General features: G+C 45.5%; 1 protein-coding gene across 1 annotated transcript in view; it reads left to right on the forward strand.

The window, feature by feature from the left end:
* The first annotated feature begins 3043 nt into the window (after positions 1–3043).
* LOC126273231 (odorant receptor Or1-like) overlaps positions 3044–19268 on the forward strand; it is a 597605-nt gene continuing 581380 nt past the window's right edge. The window contains exon 1 of the mRNA XM_049976775.1: positions 3044–3334. Coding sequence (XP_049832732.1) covers positions 3044–3334 — 291 coding nt within the window. The remainder of the gene's footprint in view (positions 3335–19268) is intronic.

Genomic DNA, 19268 nt, shown 5'->3' on the forward strand with positions numbered 1-19268 from the left:
CGATGTCGCCAAACACGGATGCGACCATCATGATGCTGTAAACAGAACCTGGATTCACCCGAAAAAATGACTTTTTGCCATTAGTGCTGCCAGGTTCGGCGTTGAGTACACCATCGCAGGCGCTCCTATCTGTGATGCAGTGTTAAGAGTAACCGCAGCCATGGTCTCCGAGCTGATAGTCCATGCTGCTGCAAACGTCGTTGAACTGTTCGTGCAGATGGTTGTTGTCTTGCAACTGCTAGTGATACGAGGCCGTTACCATCCAGCACGGCGTTCCGTATTACCCTCTCTAACAACCATACCAAACACAAGTCAGAAATTAATTTTGATTGTAGTGTTGCTCACGCAGCTAAATATTGCATTTTCCGGCAACAGCAAAGCTATATTATGTGGCAGGTGTCATTAGAATACAATTAACAAACTCGTTTCTTCAAATAATGGATGAACTAGGCACTCATCTTTTCGTGTTTCCTACGCTGGTCTCGTTGTGAATTCATGGCTCAATCGTCGGAAATCTAGGTAGTGATGATTCCAAGCTCGGATGCAAAGAGGCGTAGGTGTTATTCTGCGATATTCAAAAGTTTTATAAATGTGTTTCATAAACCATTCTTGAAGATTAAACTCTTGCAAGTTATGACAATGGTGATGTAAAAAAGTAATCACCACTTAGAATTTAAATTACACTTCATTTTTATTACTTCTGTTGCAATATCACGTAACTCGTTCCAAAACATCACTTTTACAATATAAAACATACTTGAAAATATCTTCCTCACTGTTAAAGTTCACATTTCAAAAAATGACTACAATCTGCGTCTTTTTAACATGACGACCAAACCTTGACTCTCTAATAACCGCTTGCGAGCCCAAACATCAGAGTTACAAGTATGTCAAAGATCATAGTGACAAAAGGGAGAATACACATAAGAATAATATCATTGCAATATATACATATCGATGTATCGAAGTACCTCTACAGTAATGAAGTTAAATCTGAATGTTGTCACAGAAATATGTTAACTATTTTACAGAAACATAGTAGGATATTGCTGGTATCGAGAGTTTGAGGTGAGGTGCCGCAATGGTTACGTAATTCAAGTACCATTACACCTCCTGAACCCACCGATTCCATATCCTGCTAACGGTCATTGGATCTCGACCAACGCGAGCGGCAATGTCGCGATATGATAAACCGCAGTCGCGATAGGCTACAATGCGACCTTTATCAAAGTTGGAAACGTGATGGTACGCATTTCTCTTCCTTACACGAGGCATAACAACAACGTTTCACGAGGTAACGCCGGTCAATCGGTTGGAAACTTTCCTCATGTAAGCTCGTTGAAGGTGTCGCCACCGGCGCCAATCTTGTGTGAATGCTTTGAAAAGGTAATCATTTGCATATCACAGCATCTTCTTCCTGTCGGTTAAATTTCGCGTCTGTAGCACGCCATCTTCGTGGTGTAGCAATTTTAATGGCCAGTAGTGTATATTTTGCTAGAAACAGTTTTGTCTTGAATTGGGATGAGGACTCACATACTCGTCGACTAGTGCGGTATTTTTTCTTCGCCCTGTATACTGCAACGTTTACTTCCGTCCCCACCTGTTCATCTTCTCCAGTTTGTTGATGATAATGTGTTCCTAGCCCTTTATCCTACCCTTCAATGGTCCCAACGTACCCTCCAAACCCACCTTGACCAGTTCACCGCTTGATGCAACCAGTGGTTCCTCCGTATCAACGCTTCAAAAGACACAGGCGATCATCATAGGTCGCACCACCCATTCCTTTCGCCTCCATGATCTCTACCTCACCATTTATGGCCGTCCTACCCACCTCAATCCTACCCTCAAATACCTTGGCCTCACACTCGACCGCCACCTCACGTGGACTCCCCATCTCCTTAACATCCAAAACAAAGCTCACAACCATTTCCGCATCCTGAAACTCCTGTCCAGCCGGATGTGGGGTCTGCATCCTTCCACTATCCTTCACACCTACAAATCTTTGATCCACCCCATCCTCTGTTATGCCAGCGTAGCTTGGATTTCCGCCCCTCCCTCGTTCTATAAAGCCCTGCAAATCCTTGAACGCCATGCGCTCCGCCCCACCTTCGGCACCCTCCTTCTGTCCCCCACGCGCATCCTCTCCGACATAATCCCCTTCCCCCACCTCCTCTTTTTCCTTGAACACATCCACACACTATATATTGTCCGCCGCCTTGATCCCCCTCACCCTGTGGTGTCTCCCTTCCTCTCCACCTCCAACCAGTTGCTGCGTCTTTACCGTTGTGTCCCACCCTCTCTCCATCTCCACACCCCTCTCCATCTCCTTTCCCAACGCAACCTCCAGCATCTACCCCTCCCAGATGATGAGCTTCGCCCTGACATCTACCCCTGCTACTAACTCTAACCCCATCTTCCTGCCTCCTCCTCAGGGCTCCCTCTCCTCCCCCTCCCTCCTCCTGAGCGGCTTCCCCCTCCTACTCCCCCTCCCTCTATTGTGCCTCCTTTCAGTGTCTCTGCACTCCCTCCTGCCCTGTCTTCCCTCCATCTCCTGCCCCATGTGTCTGCTGCCTTTTCGTGTACCTGCTGATGCCCCTCCTCTCTTCATTCTGCCGCTTCCCCTGCTGCCCCTTGCTCTCCCCTCCTTTTCCATCCTCTTTGACCTCTCCCTCGGCAGGTCCCACCTGGCAGTTTTATTCTTCGTCGTGTGTGCTCCAAGAGGGTTTTAAGTGTGTTGTTCTGGAGTGTTTTTAATACTGTGGCCGACTTTTAACCTGTGCAAGTCCATTCAGTGCCTTCCCTGCTTTTTTAAGAAACGCCAACTGTGTTTTTTAACTTTCTGGTGACTTTTTAACTGTCCTCCATGAATGTCTCCATATCAGTCTATTTTTCCTCCATTTTCTAACATTATTCTTTTTTAAGTCCCCCTTTTTTTATCACCTTATGTGGCTATCATTTTATTCTTGTCACAGTTGCCATGTCACTCGGCTGAAGAGCGGCGGATTGTGCCGCTGACAGCCCTCCCCTGCTCATATGGTCTGATATGGCTTACAGGGGGGCGGTAGCGTCGGAGGCTGGTCGGGACCTGCTGGGCCCCGGCGAGAAGGTGCTATGCCTGTTGGGGGTGTGGCCGCCCCCGGGACCGGAGGCGCGGGGGCGGCTGCGGGGGCGGCTGCCAGCGCCGCTACTGGGACTGCAGCTCGGCATGGTGGGCGTGCTGGCCAGCACGGCGGCGCACATTCACCAGGGCGGCGGTGGCGACGAGGACGAGGAGGCGCGCCAGACCTCCGTCGCCATCTTCATCGTCGGCACCGTCATCGGGATGCTCGTCAAGGTCGGGAGTAAACACTAGCGAACACTGCTCCAACCAGACTGAAATCACTCTTTCGCATCACGCTGAAAAGTGCCTCTTTACTCAGCACTTTCGTTTTCCTCACTCTATACCTTGTTTTCTGTCTACAGCGATGCTTATACGAGCTGCGTTCAATAAGTCATGCAACACTTTCTTTCTCAGACAACATCGATTGAAACAAAAGCGGGATTTATTATGGAACATTGCGGGATAATCCCACTTCAGTCGTTATAGTTCCACGAATTCTGATAGATGGCGGCGCTATAAGTATCCTTCAAAATGGCGTGGTGCATTCCAAGCAGACAGATGACATCACATTCCTTTTACTTAGAAAATCAGAAAATTGCACACTCTTGCTGAATTTTTACAGATTCCTGTCAATGAACAGAAGCATGGTGACCCCCCTTCCAACAACTGTGTACCGCAAGTCTCTAGAGGAACGGAAGGTTCCTTTCGCAGCAATGCAGGCTGCTATTCTCCCATGGAGACGATCGTAGAGATGCTGGATGTAGTCCTGTGGAACGGCTTGCCATGCCATTTCCACCTGGCGCCTCAGTTGGACCAGCGTTCGTGCTGGACGTGCAGACCGCGTGAGACGACGCTTCATCCAGTCGCAAACATGCTCAATGGGGGACAGATCCGGAGATCTTGCTGGCCAGGGTAGTTGACTTACACCTTCTAGAGCACGTTGGGTGGCACAGGATACATGCGGACATGCATGGTCCTGTTGGAACAGCAAGTTCCCTTGCCGGTCTAGGAATGGTAGAACGATGGGTTCGATGACGGTTTGGATGTACCGTACACTATTCAGTGTCCCCTCGACGATCACCAGAGGTGTACGGCCAGTGTAGGAGATCGCTCCCCACACCATGATGCCGGGTGTTGGCCCTGTGTGCCTCGGTCGTATGCAGTCCTGATTGTGGCGGTCACCTGCACGGCGCCAAACACGCATACGACCATCATTGGCACCAAGGCAGAAGCGACTCTCATCGCTGAAGACGACACGTCTCCTTTCGTCCCTCCATTCACGCCTGTCGCGACACCACTGGAGGCAGGCTGCACGATGTTGGGGCGTGAGCGGAAGACGGCCTAACGGTGTGCGGGACCGTAGCCCAGCTTCATGGAGACGGTTGCGAATGGTCCTCGCCGATACCCCAGGAGCAACAGTGTCCCCAATTTGCTGGGAAGTGGCGGTGCGGTCCCCTACGGCCCTGCGTAGGATCCTACGGTCTTGGCGTGCATCCGTGCGTCGCTGCGGTCCGGTCCCAGGTCGACGGGCACGTGCACATTCCGCCGACCACTGGCGACAACATCGATGTACTGTGGAGACCTCACGCCCCACGTGTTGAGCAATTCGGCGGTACATCCACCCGGCCTCCTGCATGCCCACTATACGCCCTCGCTCAAAGTCCGTCAACTGCACATACGGTCCACGTCCACGCTGTCGCGGCATGCTACCAGTGTTAAAGACTGCGATGGAGCTCCGTATGCCACGGCAAACTGGTTGACACTGACGGTGGCGGTGCACAAATGCTGCGCAGCTAGCGCTATTCGACGGCCAACACCGCGGTTCCTGGTGTGTCCGCTGTGCCGTGCGTGTGATCATTGCTTGTACAGCCCTCTCTCAGTGTCCGGAGCAAGTATGGTGGGTCTGACATACCGGTGTCAATGTGTTCTTTTTTCCATTTCCAGGAGTGTACTTCAAAGAAAGTTAATTTTTGTGACGAGGTTAGTGTGACATGATTTCATCAAGAGCACTCCACATGCAGGAATTCGGGCATGTCCTTTTGAACAGCGGTATAGGCATATGTTGGAAGCTGTTTACTGCGTCTCACATACATTATTTTGCTTCGTTATGTTGTAAATGTACAGAAATTACCTGCTCCACATATATACATTAGTTTCTAACTCTGAACTATATGCTGCGAAGACCATATTCTTCCGCTTGTAGATTCAAAACTGAAACGGTACGTTGAAATATTCCTAATGGGCTATATAGTTATGTGCTTCTGTTTGCTGACAATATGCTCCTTTTTAATTCATTTCTCTTGGTCTCAATTGAAAACGAGCATTATCATTTATTTTGTATTTCGGCTCACTTGGGTGTGTTGGTCTGCTTGACTGTCGTCTTGTTATATTACGTGAACAACATCCACGACTCACCAGCATTCTGATGAATAGACACTCACCTGTTGAACTACCACCGAACAATATTAATAATGATCAGTCCTTCTCTGGAAGGTATGCTGATAAAGGTTGCTCCACGTGTGCCACATTACTGGTTGTTGTTTACGAAGTATTGGGCTATGTAAACTCACTCACGTTTACGACATTATCTATAAAGGAGAATCAGGCTTCAGAGCTACACTTCATGACTTCCATGCCCAACTATTTTGTATATTAACGTTATTGCTCGGCTCGACACTATGAGGAGAAGATTAACCCATATTCAGTGCAATCCATTGCCTTTGTGAACTAATATATTCACTGTGCAGTATGCAATCATAAGATATGCAGCCTTATATCTTTTAATTGCATTAAATTTATGAAACTACGTTTATTTTGTGACTATTTTCTACTCAATTCACGAGTCCTTTCGCATTGCCAATTGTTTCTCGGAGTAGTAGCGTACAGGGTCTCTTGGTGCAAATTTGACATCAAATTGGTATAAAGTTGACATGCAAATTAATTAACTTGATCAATTAACTACCACCACCACCACCGCCACCCCATCCCCAGATGATGTCAAGAGTTTTCTTCAGCTGACACATGGATCCCTCGCCCCCTCCACCTCCACTGCCCTCCACACCTCCTTCCCCCACCTACGCTATTGGCGGCAATTTCGAATTTTGGTGGGAATTTATTTGTCCCAGTGATGTGCTGACATTCCTCCCCCCCCCCCCTCCCGGGAATTTCCGGAAAATTTAAAATGGCAGTGACCTTTCTGGGACTCAAATCTTGTCCTTCAGGACAGAAAGGCCCAAGTGCTGCCCCCAACACATGGAAACTGACCAGATGCAGGAGAGGAAGGTTAGATTAGTGTAAGTTATTTATTTCGCTTGTAAACTGAGGTAAAGATTGTTCAAGATTACGTAGTTAATTATAAAGATTTGTCCAAATTACATAGCTATGTGCTTGACGCTACACAAGGAGGGCCTAAAATCGTAATACAGCTGTTAATGCGTCAGGATTGGCCAGGAGGGGAAAGCGGTAGGCACCTGGTGGGGTGAAGAATAAAACATAGTTTAACCTGTGAAGTTTTAGTGCCGTAAACAAAGGCAGGCCTGGAGAAGCCGCCGAGACTGAATGGGCAGCCGCCCAAGAGAGCAGGTGAGGAGGACGTCTGATCGGTTTGGAAGCTGCCAGCGGAAGAGAGCGAACGGCGTGTCCGCTCCCGCAGCCTGCCGGGGTCCCACCCCCACTTGACCACCTCCAGCCTCCCTATTGGTCGGCCAGATCGTAAGACGCGTAGTTCGGTAGCGTTGCCTCGTCAGCAACACGTGCGTCTAGCTTCTGATGGCTCAACACGTGAGTTTCAGGGTGGTTCTACCCGGTTCTGGGCAACGTGTCTGAGATGCTGCAGCTTACCGCCAGGCAGAAGGCTCTGATGAACATCAAATGAAAAAAATAAAAATAAAACTTTATACTAATAAATACAATCAGTATCGGCCCTCACTGTACACAGCCTAAAAATTCACGATACCGTGCAACTGGTGTTACCCCACTGGGATAATATTTCAAAATACGACTCGAAACTAGTGGCACACATATTCAAACTCTACCTTTCATCTATTAACTGGCAGAAAAAGTCTGGGGTATAAGGTACTATCTTTATATTCTTATGATAAGAAATATGTTCAACTGATGAGATGCTGGTGTTCGACAGAGAGGAGTTTAATAAGTGTATTACCCGTAAGCATACAGCTGTTTGACTTCATAATTCGCTACAGATGGTTCGCCCTGCAGCCCAGGTAATCGAAGCCAATACACGGTACCGCAACTAATGGAAAATGCTTCGCTGCTCTACTTACACATCGAAATTATCGTGAAAAAAACGGCATTCATAATGAACAGGTCATAATGCACCACATACACTGGGGAAAAATCGTCCCAAAATGCTGCATATGGGCAGCAGCTGAAAGTGCATTCTCCTCAATGTATGGCCAAGCAGTAGCGAAATTACAGGCACTCCTACCTCTCTTCACACCTGCCCCTCCCTCCCTCCACCTACGGTGCAAACACAGGCCTTTTCGAATAGGTCAACTGCTACTGAGTGCCTCGCAGTTTTTTCTGCGGCCTACCGCCCTTCCTCTGGCAAAGGAGCGGCACCCAGCCTGCCTCGAGGTGAGGGTACACAAAAGGATGTAAAGCCAACGGAATATGAGATAAGTGAGGGGCGCCATGCCCCACGCGCTGTGCCCTGCTTGGGGCACAGCGACCACATACACACAATGGACCGTCACCACACCACCGCTGCGAGTGCTTGCCATGGACACTCTGCACTGTAACAATTGTATTTAACATCAATACATCTCTTATAACCGAACATCTATTAAAAAGGAAACAATCGTGATGATGATGATAATAAATGTCCTCTTTCCATGAAAATAGGGGCAGACATTTTTTTAGTTTTATATGTTTAGTTTTTAGTTTGAAAGGAGGATATAAGATGAACATCAACAAAAGCAAAACGAGGATAATGGAATGTAATCGAATGAAGTCGGGTGACGCTGAGGGAATTAGATGAGGAAATGAGACACTTATTGTAACAAAGGAGTTTTGCTATTTGAGGAGCAAAATAACTGATGATGGTCGAAGTAGAGAGGATATTAAATGGAGATTGGCAATGGCAAGGAAAGCCTATCTGAAAAAGAGAAATTTGTTAGCAGTGAGTATAGATTCAAGTGTCAGGAAGTCTTTTCTAAAAGTATTTGCATGGAGTGCAGCCATGTATGGAAGTGAAACATGACGATAAATAGTTTAGACAAGAAGAGAATAGAAGCTTTCGAAATGTGGTGCTACAGAATAATGCTGAAGATTAGATGGGTAGATCACATAACTAAAGAGGAGGTATTGAATAGAATTGGGGAGAAGAGGAGTTTGTGACACAACTTGACTAGAAGAAGGGGTCGGTTGGTAGGACATGTTCTGGGGCATCAAGGGATAACCAATTACAAATGACCAAAATTCAGTGGTCGGGCTATACACTATACATGTCCACCCAGCATAATATTGAGAAAAAATAACTTCCACTGTTGTGCTGCGAAAATTACTGGTCACCACAGTATGCCGGCGCTCTATCGAAACTGTCGTCAGAGCAAAGAAAAAATGAGAATTTGAACTCCAAAGAAAAAACACCTATGTTAAGCAATTTCTTTCAGATTCATGGAGAAATTACGCTAACTGAGAGCGTCTCTCGCGCTCAAATCAGTGTCTGTAAATCAAAAGCCATCCACGTGCGTATTACAAACACTTCAGACACATCAAATAACATTAGAGAATACAGTCTTTCACATCATTTGCTCACATGTCGGAAAAAATCATTTTACTTTTTGAGCCGTAGTAAAGTTAGCTTTGAAAAGCGCGCCGCAGCGCGTAGTGTGAAGTAGTCGCCCTCCGTTTTCTGGCGGTGCGCCTTTGTCGCAATTGAAGGCTTCGGTGTCTCGCTCTAGCGGCAAAGGAGGAAAGTGGGCTGTTCGCGTTGGTTTCAAAGGTGGTTGTATGGGTTCTCGTGGAGAGTTGGCAGTCGGGGCATCAAGAAGCGATTTCTCTGCCGGTGCTAGAGGGACAGCACGCAGACCGCAGCATCAGCGTAAGCGACGCGAGCAGGGGCTCGTCGCGAAAGGAATCATCCTGAGCGTGTGTCCGCATGGGGCCTTATCTGCAGTTCGGCCGTATGCTGTCGACCGGCGAGGAGGTTCTGAAAGTCGGCCGCCCTCCTGCGTCCGTTGAAACGGCTGGGCAGAGCATTTGGACGTGCTGCGTTGGTTCAGTCCTGCGAGTCGTAACGCACCAGAAGCAGAGTATTGATCGTTAACAGATTTTATGAAGTTTAACTGAATTCAATTTATTATTCTTGTTAATTATATAAGTCGTATATTTTAGGGGTTTCCTGCCATTCATTCTCGTCTGCCCGCCCGTGGGAAGGTGGTAATATTAGAAAGGGTGGTCCGTTTGTCCCTTTTGAGGACGAAGGAAGGGGGAGAGGGGGAGGGGGAGAGGGGGAGAGGGGGAGAGGGGGAGAGGGGGGAGAGGGGGAGAGGGGGAGAGGGGGAGGGGAGGAGGGGGGGAGGGGAGTCAGAGTAAATCTGTGGTTCGAATTGCTTCTTTCCCCTCCCAGCTTACCTACGCGTTATTCGACTGTTAGCCTCTGCCATGTGTGTGGAAGTCTAAAACACCAATGGCTGTACCGTTTAAAATGCAAGGGACTAAGAACTGATGCATTCATCCACTCTCTCTACTGCCATAACTAGCATTAATAGACTCACGCGTAGAAGGTACTCTAAGAAAGAAGAAAAATTCCTTTTTGCCTCAATCTGTGTTGCATTATCAATATGAGGGTTCGAGAGTTAGAGTGAACGATTTGTTATCCATCAGAAACAAGCTCATGTCTCCCAGGGGAAGCACTCACGTCCCTTGGAGAAAAGTCGCCATGGACCCTGCAGTACTCAATCGCGACACAATTTCTGTGTTGCATCATCAATATGAGGGTCCGAGAGTTACAGTAAACGATTTGATATGCATCAGAAACAGGCTCAGTTCTTCCAGGGAAGCTACAAGCAGTGGCCGTAAGGCACTCCTGTCCCTTGGAGAAAAGTCGCCGTGGACACAGCAGTACTCAATCGCGACGCAATTTCTGTGTTGCATTATCAATACGAGGGTCCGAGAGTTACAGTAAACGATTTGTTATCCATCGGAAACAAGCTCAGGTCTCCCTGGGGAAGCTACAAGCAGTGGCCATAAGGCACTCCTGTCCCTTGGAGAAAAGTCGCCATGGACACTACAGTACTCAATCGCGACGCAATTTCAGTGTTGCATCATCAATATGAGGGTCCGAGAGTTACAGTAAACGATTTGGTATGCATCAGAAACAGGGGAAGATACAAGCAGTGGCCATAAGCACTCGTGTCGCTTGGAGAAAAGCTGCTATGGAACCTGCAGTACTCAACCGCGACGCAATTTCTGTGTTGCATCATCAATATGGAGGTCCGAGAGTTACAGTAAACGATTTGTTATGCATCAGAAACAGGCTCAGTTCTCCCAGGGAAACTACAAGCAGTGGCCGTAAGCCCTCATGTCCATTGGGGAAAAGTCGCCATGGACTCTGCAGTACTCAATAGCAACGCAATTTCTGTGTTGCATCATCAATATGAGGATAGGGAATTACAGTAAACATTTTGTTATGCATCGGGATAAGGAACAAGTCTCCCAGGGGAGGTTACAGGCAGTGGCCGTAAACACTCGTGGCCCTTGGGGAAAAGTCGTCATGGACCCTGCAGTATTCAACCGCGACGCAATTTCTGTGTTGCATCATCAGTATGAGAGTTCAAGAGTAATAGTAAACGATCTGTTATGCATCAGAAAAGGGCTCAGTTCTCCCAGGGAACCTGCAAGCGGCGGCCGTAAGCCCTCGTGTCCCTTGGGGAAAAATCGCCATGGACCCTGCAGTACTCAATCGCGACGCAATGTCTGTGTTGCATCATCAATACGGAGGTCCGAGAGTTACAGTAAACGATTTATTATGCATCAGAAACAGGCTCAGTTCTCCCAGGGAACCTACAAGCAGTGGCTGTAAGGACTCGTGTCCCTTGGAGATAAGTCGCCATGGACCCTGCCGTAGTCAATCGCGACGCAATTTCTGTGTTGCATCATCAATATGGAGGTCCGACAGTTACAGTAAACGATTTGTTATGCATCAGAACCAGGCTCAGTTCTCCCAGGGAACCAGCAAGCGGCGGCCTTAAGCACTCGTGTCCCTTGGGGAAAAGTCGCCATGGAACCTGCAGTACTCAACCTCGACGCAATTTCTGTGTTGCATCATCAATATGAGGGTTCGAGAATTACAGTAATAAATTTGTTATGCATCGGGAACAAGCGCAAGTCTCCCAGGGGAGGCCATGAGCAGTGGCCCTAAGCTCTTGTGGCCCTTGCAGAAAAGTCGTCATGTAGCGTACGGTATTCAATCTATTCAATCGCGACGAAAATTATGTGTTGCATCATCAATATGAACGTTGGAGAGTTCCAGTAAATGATTTGTTATGCATCGGGAACAAGCACAATCCTCCCAGGGGAGGCTACAAGCAGTGGCCGTAAGCACTCGTGTCCCTTGGAGATAAGTCGCCACGGACCCTGCAGTATTCAATCGCGACAATATTTCTGTGTTGCATCATCAATATGATCGTTCGAGAGTTGCAGTAAATGATTTGTTATGCATCGGGAAAAATAACAAGTCTCCCAGGGGAGGCTAAAAGCAGTGACCGTAAGAACTCGTGTCCCTTGGAGAAAAGTCGCCATGGACCCTGCAGTATTCAATCGCGACGGTATTTCTGTCTTGCATCATCAATGTAAGTGTTTGAGAATTAGCGTAAACGATTTGTTATGCATCGGAAACAAGGAAAAGTTTCCCAGGAGAGGCTACAAGCAGTGGCCGTAAGCACTCGTGTACCTTGGAGGTAACTCGCCTTGGAACCTGCAGTATTTAATTGCGATGCAATTTCTGTGTTACATCATCAATATGAGGGTTCGAGAGTTACTGTAAACGATTTGTTATGCCTCGGGAACAAGCACAAGCAACGCAGGGGAGGCTACAAGCAGTGACCATAAGCACTCGTGTACCTTGGAGATAAATCGCCATGGACCGTAAAGTATTTAATTGCGACGCAATTTCTGTGTTGCATCGTCAATATAAGAGTTCGAGATTACAGTAATCGATGTGTTAGGCTTCGGGAACAAGCACAAGCCTCCCAGGGGGGGCTACAAGCAGTGGCCGTAAGCACTCGTGTACCTTGGTGATAAGTCGGCATGGACCCTGCAGTATTTAATCGCGACCCAATTTCTGTGTTGCATCATTAATATTAGGTTCGAGAGTTACAGTAAACGATTTGTTATGCATCGGCAACAAGCACAAGCCTCGCAGAAGGGGCTACAAGCAGTGGCCGTAAGCACTTGTGTCCCTTGGAGAAAAGTCGCCATTCACCCTGCAGTATTCAATCGCGACGCAATTTCTGTGTTGCATCACCAATGTGAGGGTACGAGAGTTACAGTAAACGATTTGTTATGCATCGGGAACAAGTACAATCCTCGCAGGGGAGGATACAAGCAGTGACCATAAGCACTCGTGTACCTTGGAAATAAGTCGCCAGGCACTCTGCAGTATTCAATCGCGGCGCAATATCTGTGTTGCATCATTAATATAAGGATTCGAGAGTTACAGTAAACGATTTGTTATGCATTGGGAACAAGCACAAACCTCGCATGGGAGGCTACAAGAGGTGGCCGTAAGCACTCATGTCCCTTGGAGAAAAGACGCCATTGACCCTGCAGTATTTAATGGCAACGCAATTTTTGTGTTGCATCATCAATATCAGGGTACGAGAGTTACAGTAAACGATTTGTTATGCATCGGGAACCAGCACAAGCCTCGCAGGGGATGCTATAAACAGTGACCATAAGCACTCGTCTACCTTGGTGATAAGTCACCATGGACCCTGTAGTATTTAAACGCGACCCAATTTCTGTGTTGCATCATTAATGTTAGGGTTCGAGAGTTACAGTAAACGATTTGTTATGGATCGGCAACAAGCACAAGCCTCGCAGAAGGGGCTACATGCAGTGGCCGTAAGCACTTGTGTCCTTTGGAGAAAAGTCGCCATTCACCCTGCAGTATTCAATCGCGTCGCAATTTCTGTGTTGCATCACCAATGTGAGGGTACGAGAGTTACAGTAAACGATTTGTTATGCATCGGGAACAAGTACAATCCTCGCAGGTGAGGATACAAGCAGTGACCATAAGCACTCGTGTACCTTGGAAATAAGTCGCCAGGCACTCTGCAGTATTCAATCGCGACGCAATATCTGTGTTGCATCATTAATATGAAGGTTCGAGAGTTACAGTAAACGATTTGTTATGCATTGGGAACAGCACAAGCCTCGCGTGGGAGGCTACAAGAGGTGGCCGTAATCACTCGTGTCCCTTGGAGAAAAGTTGCCATTGACCCTGCAGTATTTAATCGCGACGCAATTTTTGTGTTGCATCATCAATATGAGGGTACAAGAGTTACAGTAAACGATTTGATATGCATCGGGAACAAGCACAAGCCTCACAGGGGATGGTATTAGAAGTGACCATAAGCACTCGAGTACCTTGGAGATAAGTCGCCCTATACCATGCAGTATTTAATCACGACGCAATCTCTGTGTTGCATCATCAATATGAGGGTTCGAGGGTTACAGTCAACGATTTGCTATTCATCTGGAACAAGCACAAGCCTCGCATTGGAGGCTACAGGCAGTGGCCGTATGCACTCGTGTCCCTTAGAGAAAAGTCGCCAGGCACCCTGCAGTATTTAATCGCGACGCAATTTTTGTGTTGCATCAACAATATGAGGGTTAGAGAGTTACAGTAATCGATTTGTTATGCATTGTGAACTAGCACAAGCCTCGCATGGGAGGCTACAAGCAGTGACCGTAAGCACTCGTGTCCCTTAGAGAAATGTCGCCAGGCAACCTGCAGTATTTGAAGGCGACGCAATTTCTGTGTTGCATCATCAATATGAGGGTTCGTGAGTTACAGTAATCGATTTGTTATGCATCGGGAACAACGACAAGCTTTGCATGGGAGGCTACAAGCAGTGGCCATAAGCACTCGTGTTCCTTGGAGAAAAGTCGCCATCTACCCTGCAGTATTTAATCGCGACGCAATTTTTGTAATGCATCATCAATATGAGGGTACGAGAGTGACAGTAAACGATTTGTTATACATCGGGAACAAGCACAAGACTCGCAGGATAGGCTACAAGCACTGACCATAACCACTCGAGTACCTTGGGGATAAGTCGCCATTGACCCTGCAGTATTTAATCGCGACGCAATTTCTGTGTTGCATCATCAATATGATGGTTCGAGAGTTACAGGAAACGATTTGTTGTGCATCGGCAACAAGCACAAGCCTCGTAGTGGAGGCTTCAAGCAGTGACCATAAGCACTCATGTACCTTGGAGGTAACTCGCCTTGGAACCTGCAGTATTTAATTGCGACCCAATTTCTGTGTTGCATCATCAATACTAGGGTTCGAGAGTTACAGTAAACGATTTGTTATGCATCAGCAACAAGCACAAGCCTCGCAGAAGGCGCTGCAAGCAGTGGCCGTAAGCACTTGTGTCCTTTGGAGAAAAGTCGCCATTCACCCTGCAGTATTCAATCGCGACGCAATTTCTGTGTTGCATCACCAATGTGAGGGTACGAGAGTTACAGTAAACGATTTGTTATGCATCGGGAACCAGCACAATCCTCGCTGGGCAGGGTACAAGCAGTGACCATAAGCACTAGTGTACCTTGGAAATAAGTAGCCAGATACTCTGCAGTATTCAATCGCGACGCAATATCTGTGTTGCATAATTGATATGAGGGTTCTAGAGTTACAGTAAACGATTTGTTTTGCATTGGGAACAAGAACAAGCCTCGCATGGGAGGCTACAAGAGGTGGCCGTAAGCACTCGTGTGTATTGGAGAAAAGTCGCCATTGACCCTGCAGTATTTAATCGCGACGCAATTTTTGTGCTGCATCATCAATATGAGGGTACGAGAGTTACAGTAAACGATTTGTTATGCAATGGGAACAAGCACAAGCCTCACAGGGGATGGTATTAGAAGTGACCATAAGCACTCGAGTACCTTGGAGATAAGTCGCCCTATACCATGCAGTATTTAATCACGACGCAATCTCTGTGTTGCATCATCAATATGAGGGTTCGAGGGTTACAGTCAACGATTTGCTATTCATCTGGAACAAGCACAAGCCTCGCATGGGAGGCTACAGGCAGTGGCCGTATGCACTCGTGTCCCTTAGAGAAAAGTCGCCAGGCACCCTGCAGTATTTAATCGCGACGCAATTTTTGTGTTGCATCATCAATATGAGGATACGAGAGTTACAGTAAACGATTTGTTATGCATCGGTAACAAGCACATGCCTCGCAGGGGATGCTATAAGCAGTGACCATAAGCATTCGTGTACCTTGGAGATAAGTCTCCATTTACCATGCACTATTTAATCGCCAAGCAATTTCTGTGTTGCATCATCAGTATGAGGGTTTGTGAGTTACAGTAATCGATTTGTTATGCATCGGGAACAACCACAAGCTTTGCATGGGAGGCTACAAGCAGTGGCCGTATGCATTCGTGTTCCATGGAGAAAAGTCGCCAGCTACCCTGCAGCATTTAATCGCGACGCAATTTTTGTGTTGCATCATCAATATGAGGGTACGAGAGTTACAGTAAACGATTTGTTATGCATCGGGAACAAGCACAAGCTTCGCAGGGGAGACTACAGGCAGTAGCCATAAGCAGTCATGTCCCTTGGAGAAAAGTCGATAGGAACTCGGCAGTATTCAATCGCGACGCAATTTCTGTGTTGCCTCATGAATATGAGGGTTCGAGAGTTACAGTAGACGATTTGTTATGCATCGGGGAACAAGTACAAGACTCGCAGGTGCTGCTACAAGCAGTGACCATAAGCACTCGTCTACCTTGGAGAAAAGTCGCCATGGACCCTGCAGTATTTAATCCCAACGCAATTTCTGTGTTGCATCATCAATATGAGGGTTAGAGAGTTACTGTTAACGATTTGATATGCCTCGGGAACAAGCACAAGCCTCGCAGGGGAGGCTACATGCAGTGACCATAAGCACTCGTGTACCTCGGAGATAAATCGCCATGGACCGTAAAGTATTTAATTGCGACGCAATTTCTGTGTTGCATCGTCAATATAAGAGTTCGAGATTACAGTATTCGATGTGTTAGGCTTCGGGAACAAGCACAAGCCTCCCAGGGGAGGCTGCAAGCAGTGGCCGTAAGCACTTGTGTCTATTAGAGAAAAAGTCGCCAGACACCCTGCAGTATTCAATGGCGACGCAATTTCTGTGTTGCAATATCAATATGAGGGATCAACAGTTGCAGTAAACGATTTGTTATGCATCGGGAACAATCACAAGCCTCACAGGAATGCTACAAGCAGTGACCAGAAGCACTCGTGTACCTTGGAGATAAGTCGCCATGGACCCTGCAGTATTTAATCGCGACGCAATTTCTGTGATGCATCACCATTATGAGGCATAATTATTTATGAAATATCCATGTGCACTGCTATGTAAGTTGTTTGTGTCTTATTTTATTCACAATGAGCCCATTTCGGCAACTTGCCATCGTCACGTGCTCTGTAAATACATGGATAAGTGATGGTCTTATTATAATGGTTTTGTAACTACGAACTGAGAATTTATAATATATTCTTAGGTGTTTTACCTTACATGTGACATCGTTGCTGTCATGTCCTGTCTGTTTTGTAATTATTGATTCTTCCAGGTGTAGAGTGGACATATAAATCAGATGTTACTACGTTACTTTTCTGACAGTTAGATGACAGTGGGTCAGCGATGTCATATGTTTACATAGTTACCATTATAAACAAAGGATGTATGAAAGTCAGTTGTTTATTATAACTACTTTTCATGTAGGTTTGTTCCTGATTACGTTTTTGCCTAAAGTTAGTTTTAGTTTTATTTTACGTTTTTAATTTTTCGTAATAATTGTCATCTATGATTTATGTTGGTGTTCTGTCTCTGTTCTGCACTACTCATGTTATCGCTGTTGCTATGGATATGTGTTGTTTAGAGTCGCTGATATTAAATTTACCCGTTTTCCCGATTTATAATGTGAATCAAGTTTTCTATATAATTTTTGTGCTTTAGGTCGGTTTGTTCGTTCACTAAATTTGTTGGGTTGCTGTATGCATGTGAATATATCTCTATTTCCTCCAGGATGTTCAACACTGTTCCCTTTTGCGTGATATGTAGGATTTCAAGTGCTTCGTTTATGGGTCTTACATAGTGTTTCTCAGCTTGTAAATGTTGAAAAAATGTAGATGGGTTGTTTTCACTTTCTCTGGTGTGCTCTTTATATCTAATTTTGAAGTTTCTACCGGTTTGCCCTATGTAGAATTTTTGGCATGTGTTACACGAAATTTTGTAAACGCCAGGATTGTTGTGTATGGGAATTTTCGAGCTGCCGTTGTGGACTTTATGTTTGAGGTTGTGTGTGTTTTGAAATGCAAATGTGATGTCGGTTTTGTTGAATAATTTGTTAATTTTGTTCGAGATGTTTCCTAGATGGGTCGTGGTTACGTATTTTGTTTTGTTCGTTTTCGTTGTGTGTGTGCTTAATGTTATTTCTTTATGTATGTTGTGCCTTTCAGGTTTTGTTTTATTTTGGTATAATTGTGTTACAATTTTGGGGTCATAATCATTTTGCTGGGCTATGTATTCTAAGATTTTTATTTCCCTCTGGATTGCTTCATCTTCTAATGGTAAGTTTATTAGTCTGTTTAGCATTGTGTGAAAGTATGCAAGTTTGTGGGCTTTTGGATGACATGAGTGTGCATTAATAATACAGTCTGTTGTGGAAGGCTTTCTGTAAATTTGGAAGCAATGTTTGTTGTTAGTGTTCTTAATAGTTAGGTCGAGGAAGTTAATTGTTTTGTTAGTTTCTTGTTCTATGGTGAATTTCATTTTGGGGTGCAACTGATTGAGTGCTTTATGTATTTCGTCGATGTCAGTTAAGTTACCTTCTATAAGCATTATAGTGTCGTCTACATATCTGTAATAATATATGATTTTTTGATTAGTATTGTTTTTTGTTTCAAAAAATTTTTCTTCCAAGCTGTTGAGGAATATGTCGGCTATGGTTCCAGCAATACTACATCCCATTGCGACTCCATCTTTCTGTGCATATATTTTATTATCAAACTCGAAGTAATTTTGGTTTAAGACAAGTTTCGTTAGTTGCAAAATTTCTGTAGTGGCTTGTATTGAGATTTTTCTGTACTTGAGTAGGTTTTGTTCTATGATATCTATTGTTTCCTGGATTGGGATGTTGGTATATAGGTTAGTAATGTCAAAGGATACGAATCTTGCATTTGGAGGTATTTTTATGTCCTTGATTTTTTTGGCTAATGTCCTGGAATTTCTTATTGTATATTTTTTGTTGTATGTGAAAAATTTATTAAGGAGGTTGTTTAGTTTTTTGCTTATGTAATATGTGGGACTGTTAACATTGTCTACTACAGGACGTATAGGAGCAAATTGTTTATGTATTTTAGGGTGTCCACGGAGCTTTGGTGTTCTGGGGTTATAGATGCTTATATATAATGCTTATAGAAGGTAACTTAACTGACATCGACGAAATACACAAAGCACTGAATCAGTTGCACCCCAAAATGAAATTCACCATAGAACACGAAACTAACAAAACAATTAACTTCCTCGACCTAACTATTAAGAACACTAACAACAAACATTGCTTCCAAATTTACAGAAAGCCTACCACAACAGACTGTATTATTAATGCACACTCATCTACATTTTTTCAACATTTACAAGCTGAGAAACACTATGTAAAACCCATAAACGAAGCACTTGAAATCCTACATATCACGCAAAAGGGAACACTGTTGAACATCCTGGAGGAAATAGAGATATATTCACATGCATACAGCAACCCAACAAATTTAGTGAACGAACAAACCGACCTAAAGCACAAAAATTATATAGAAAACTTGATTCACATTATAAATCGGGAAAACGGGTAAATTTAATATCAGCGACTCTAAACAACACATATCCATAGCAACAGCGATAACATGAGT

The sequence above is a fragment of the Schistocerca gregaria genome, chromosome 5, assembly GCF_023897955.1.
Source record: "Schistocerca gregaria isolate iqSchGreg1 chromosome 5, iqSchGreg1.2, whole genome shotgun sequence".
Lineage (NCBI taxonomy): Eukaryota > Metazoa > Arthropoda > Insecta > Orthoptera > Acrididae > Schistocerca > Schistocerca gregaria.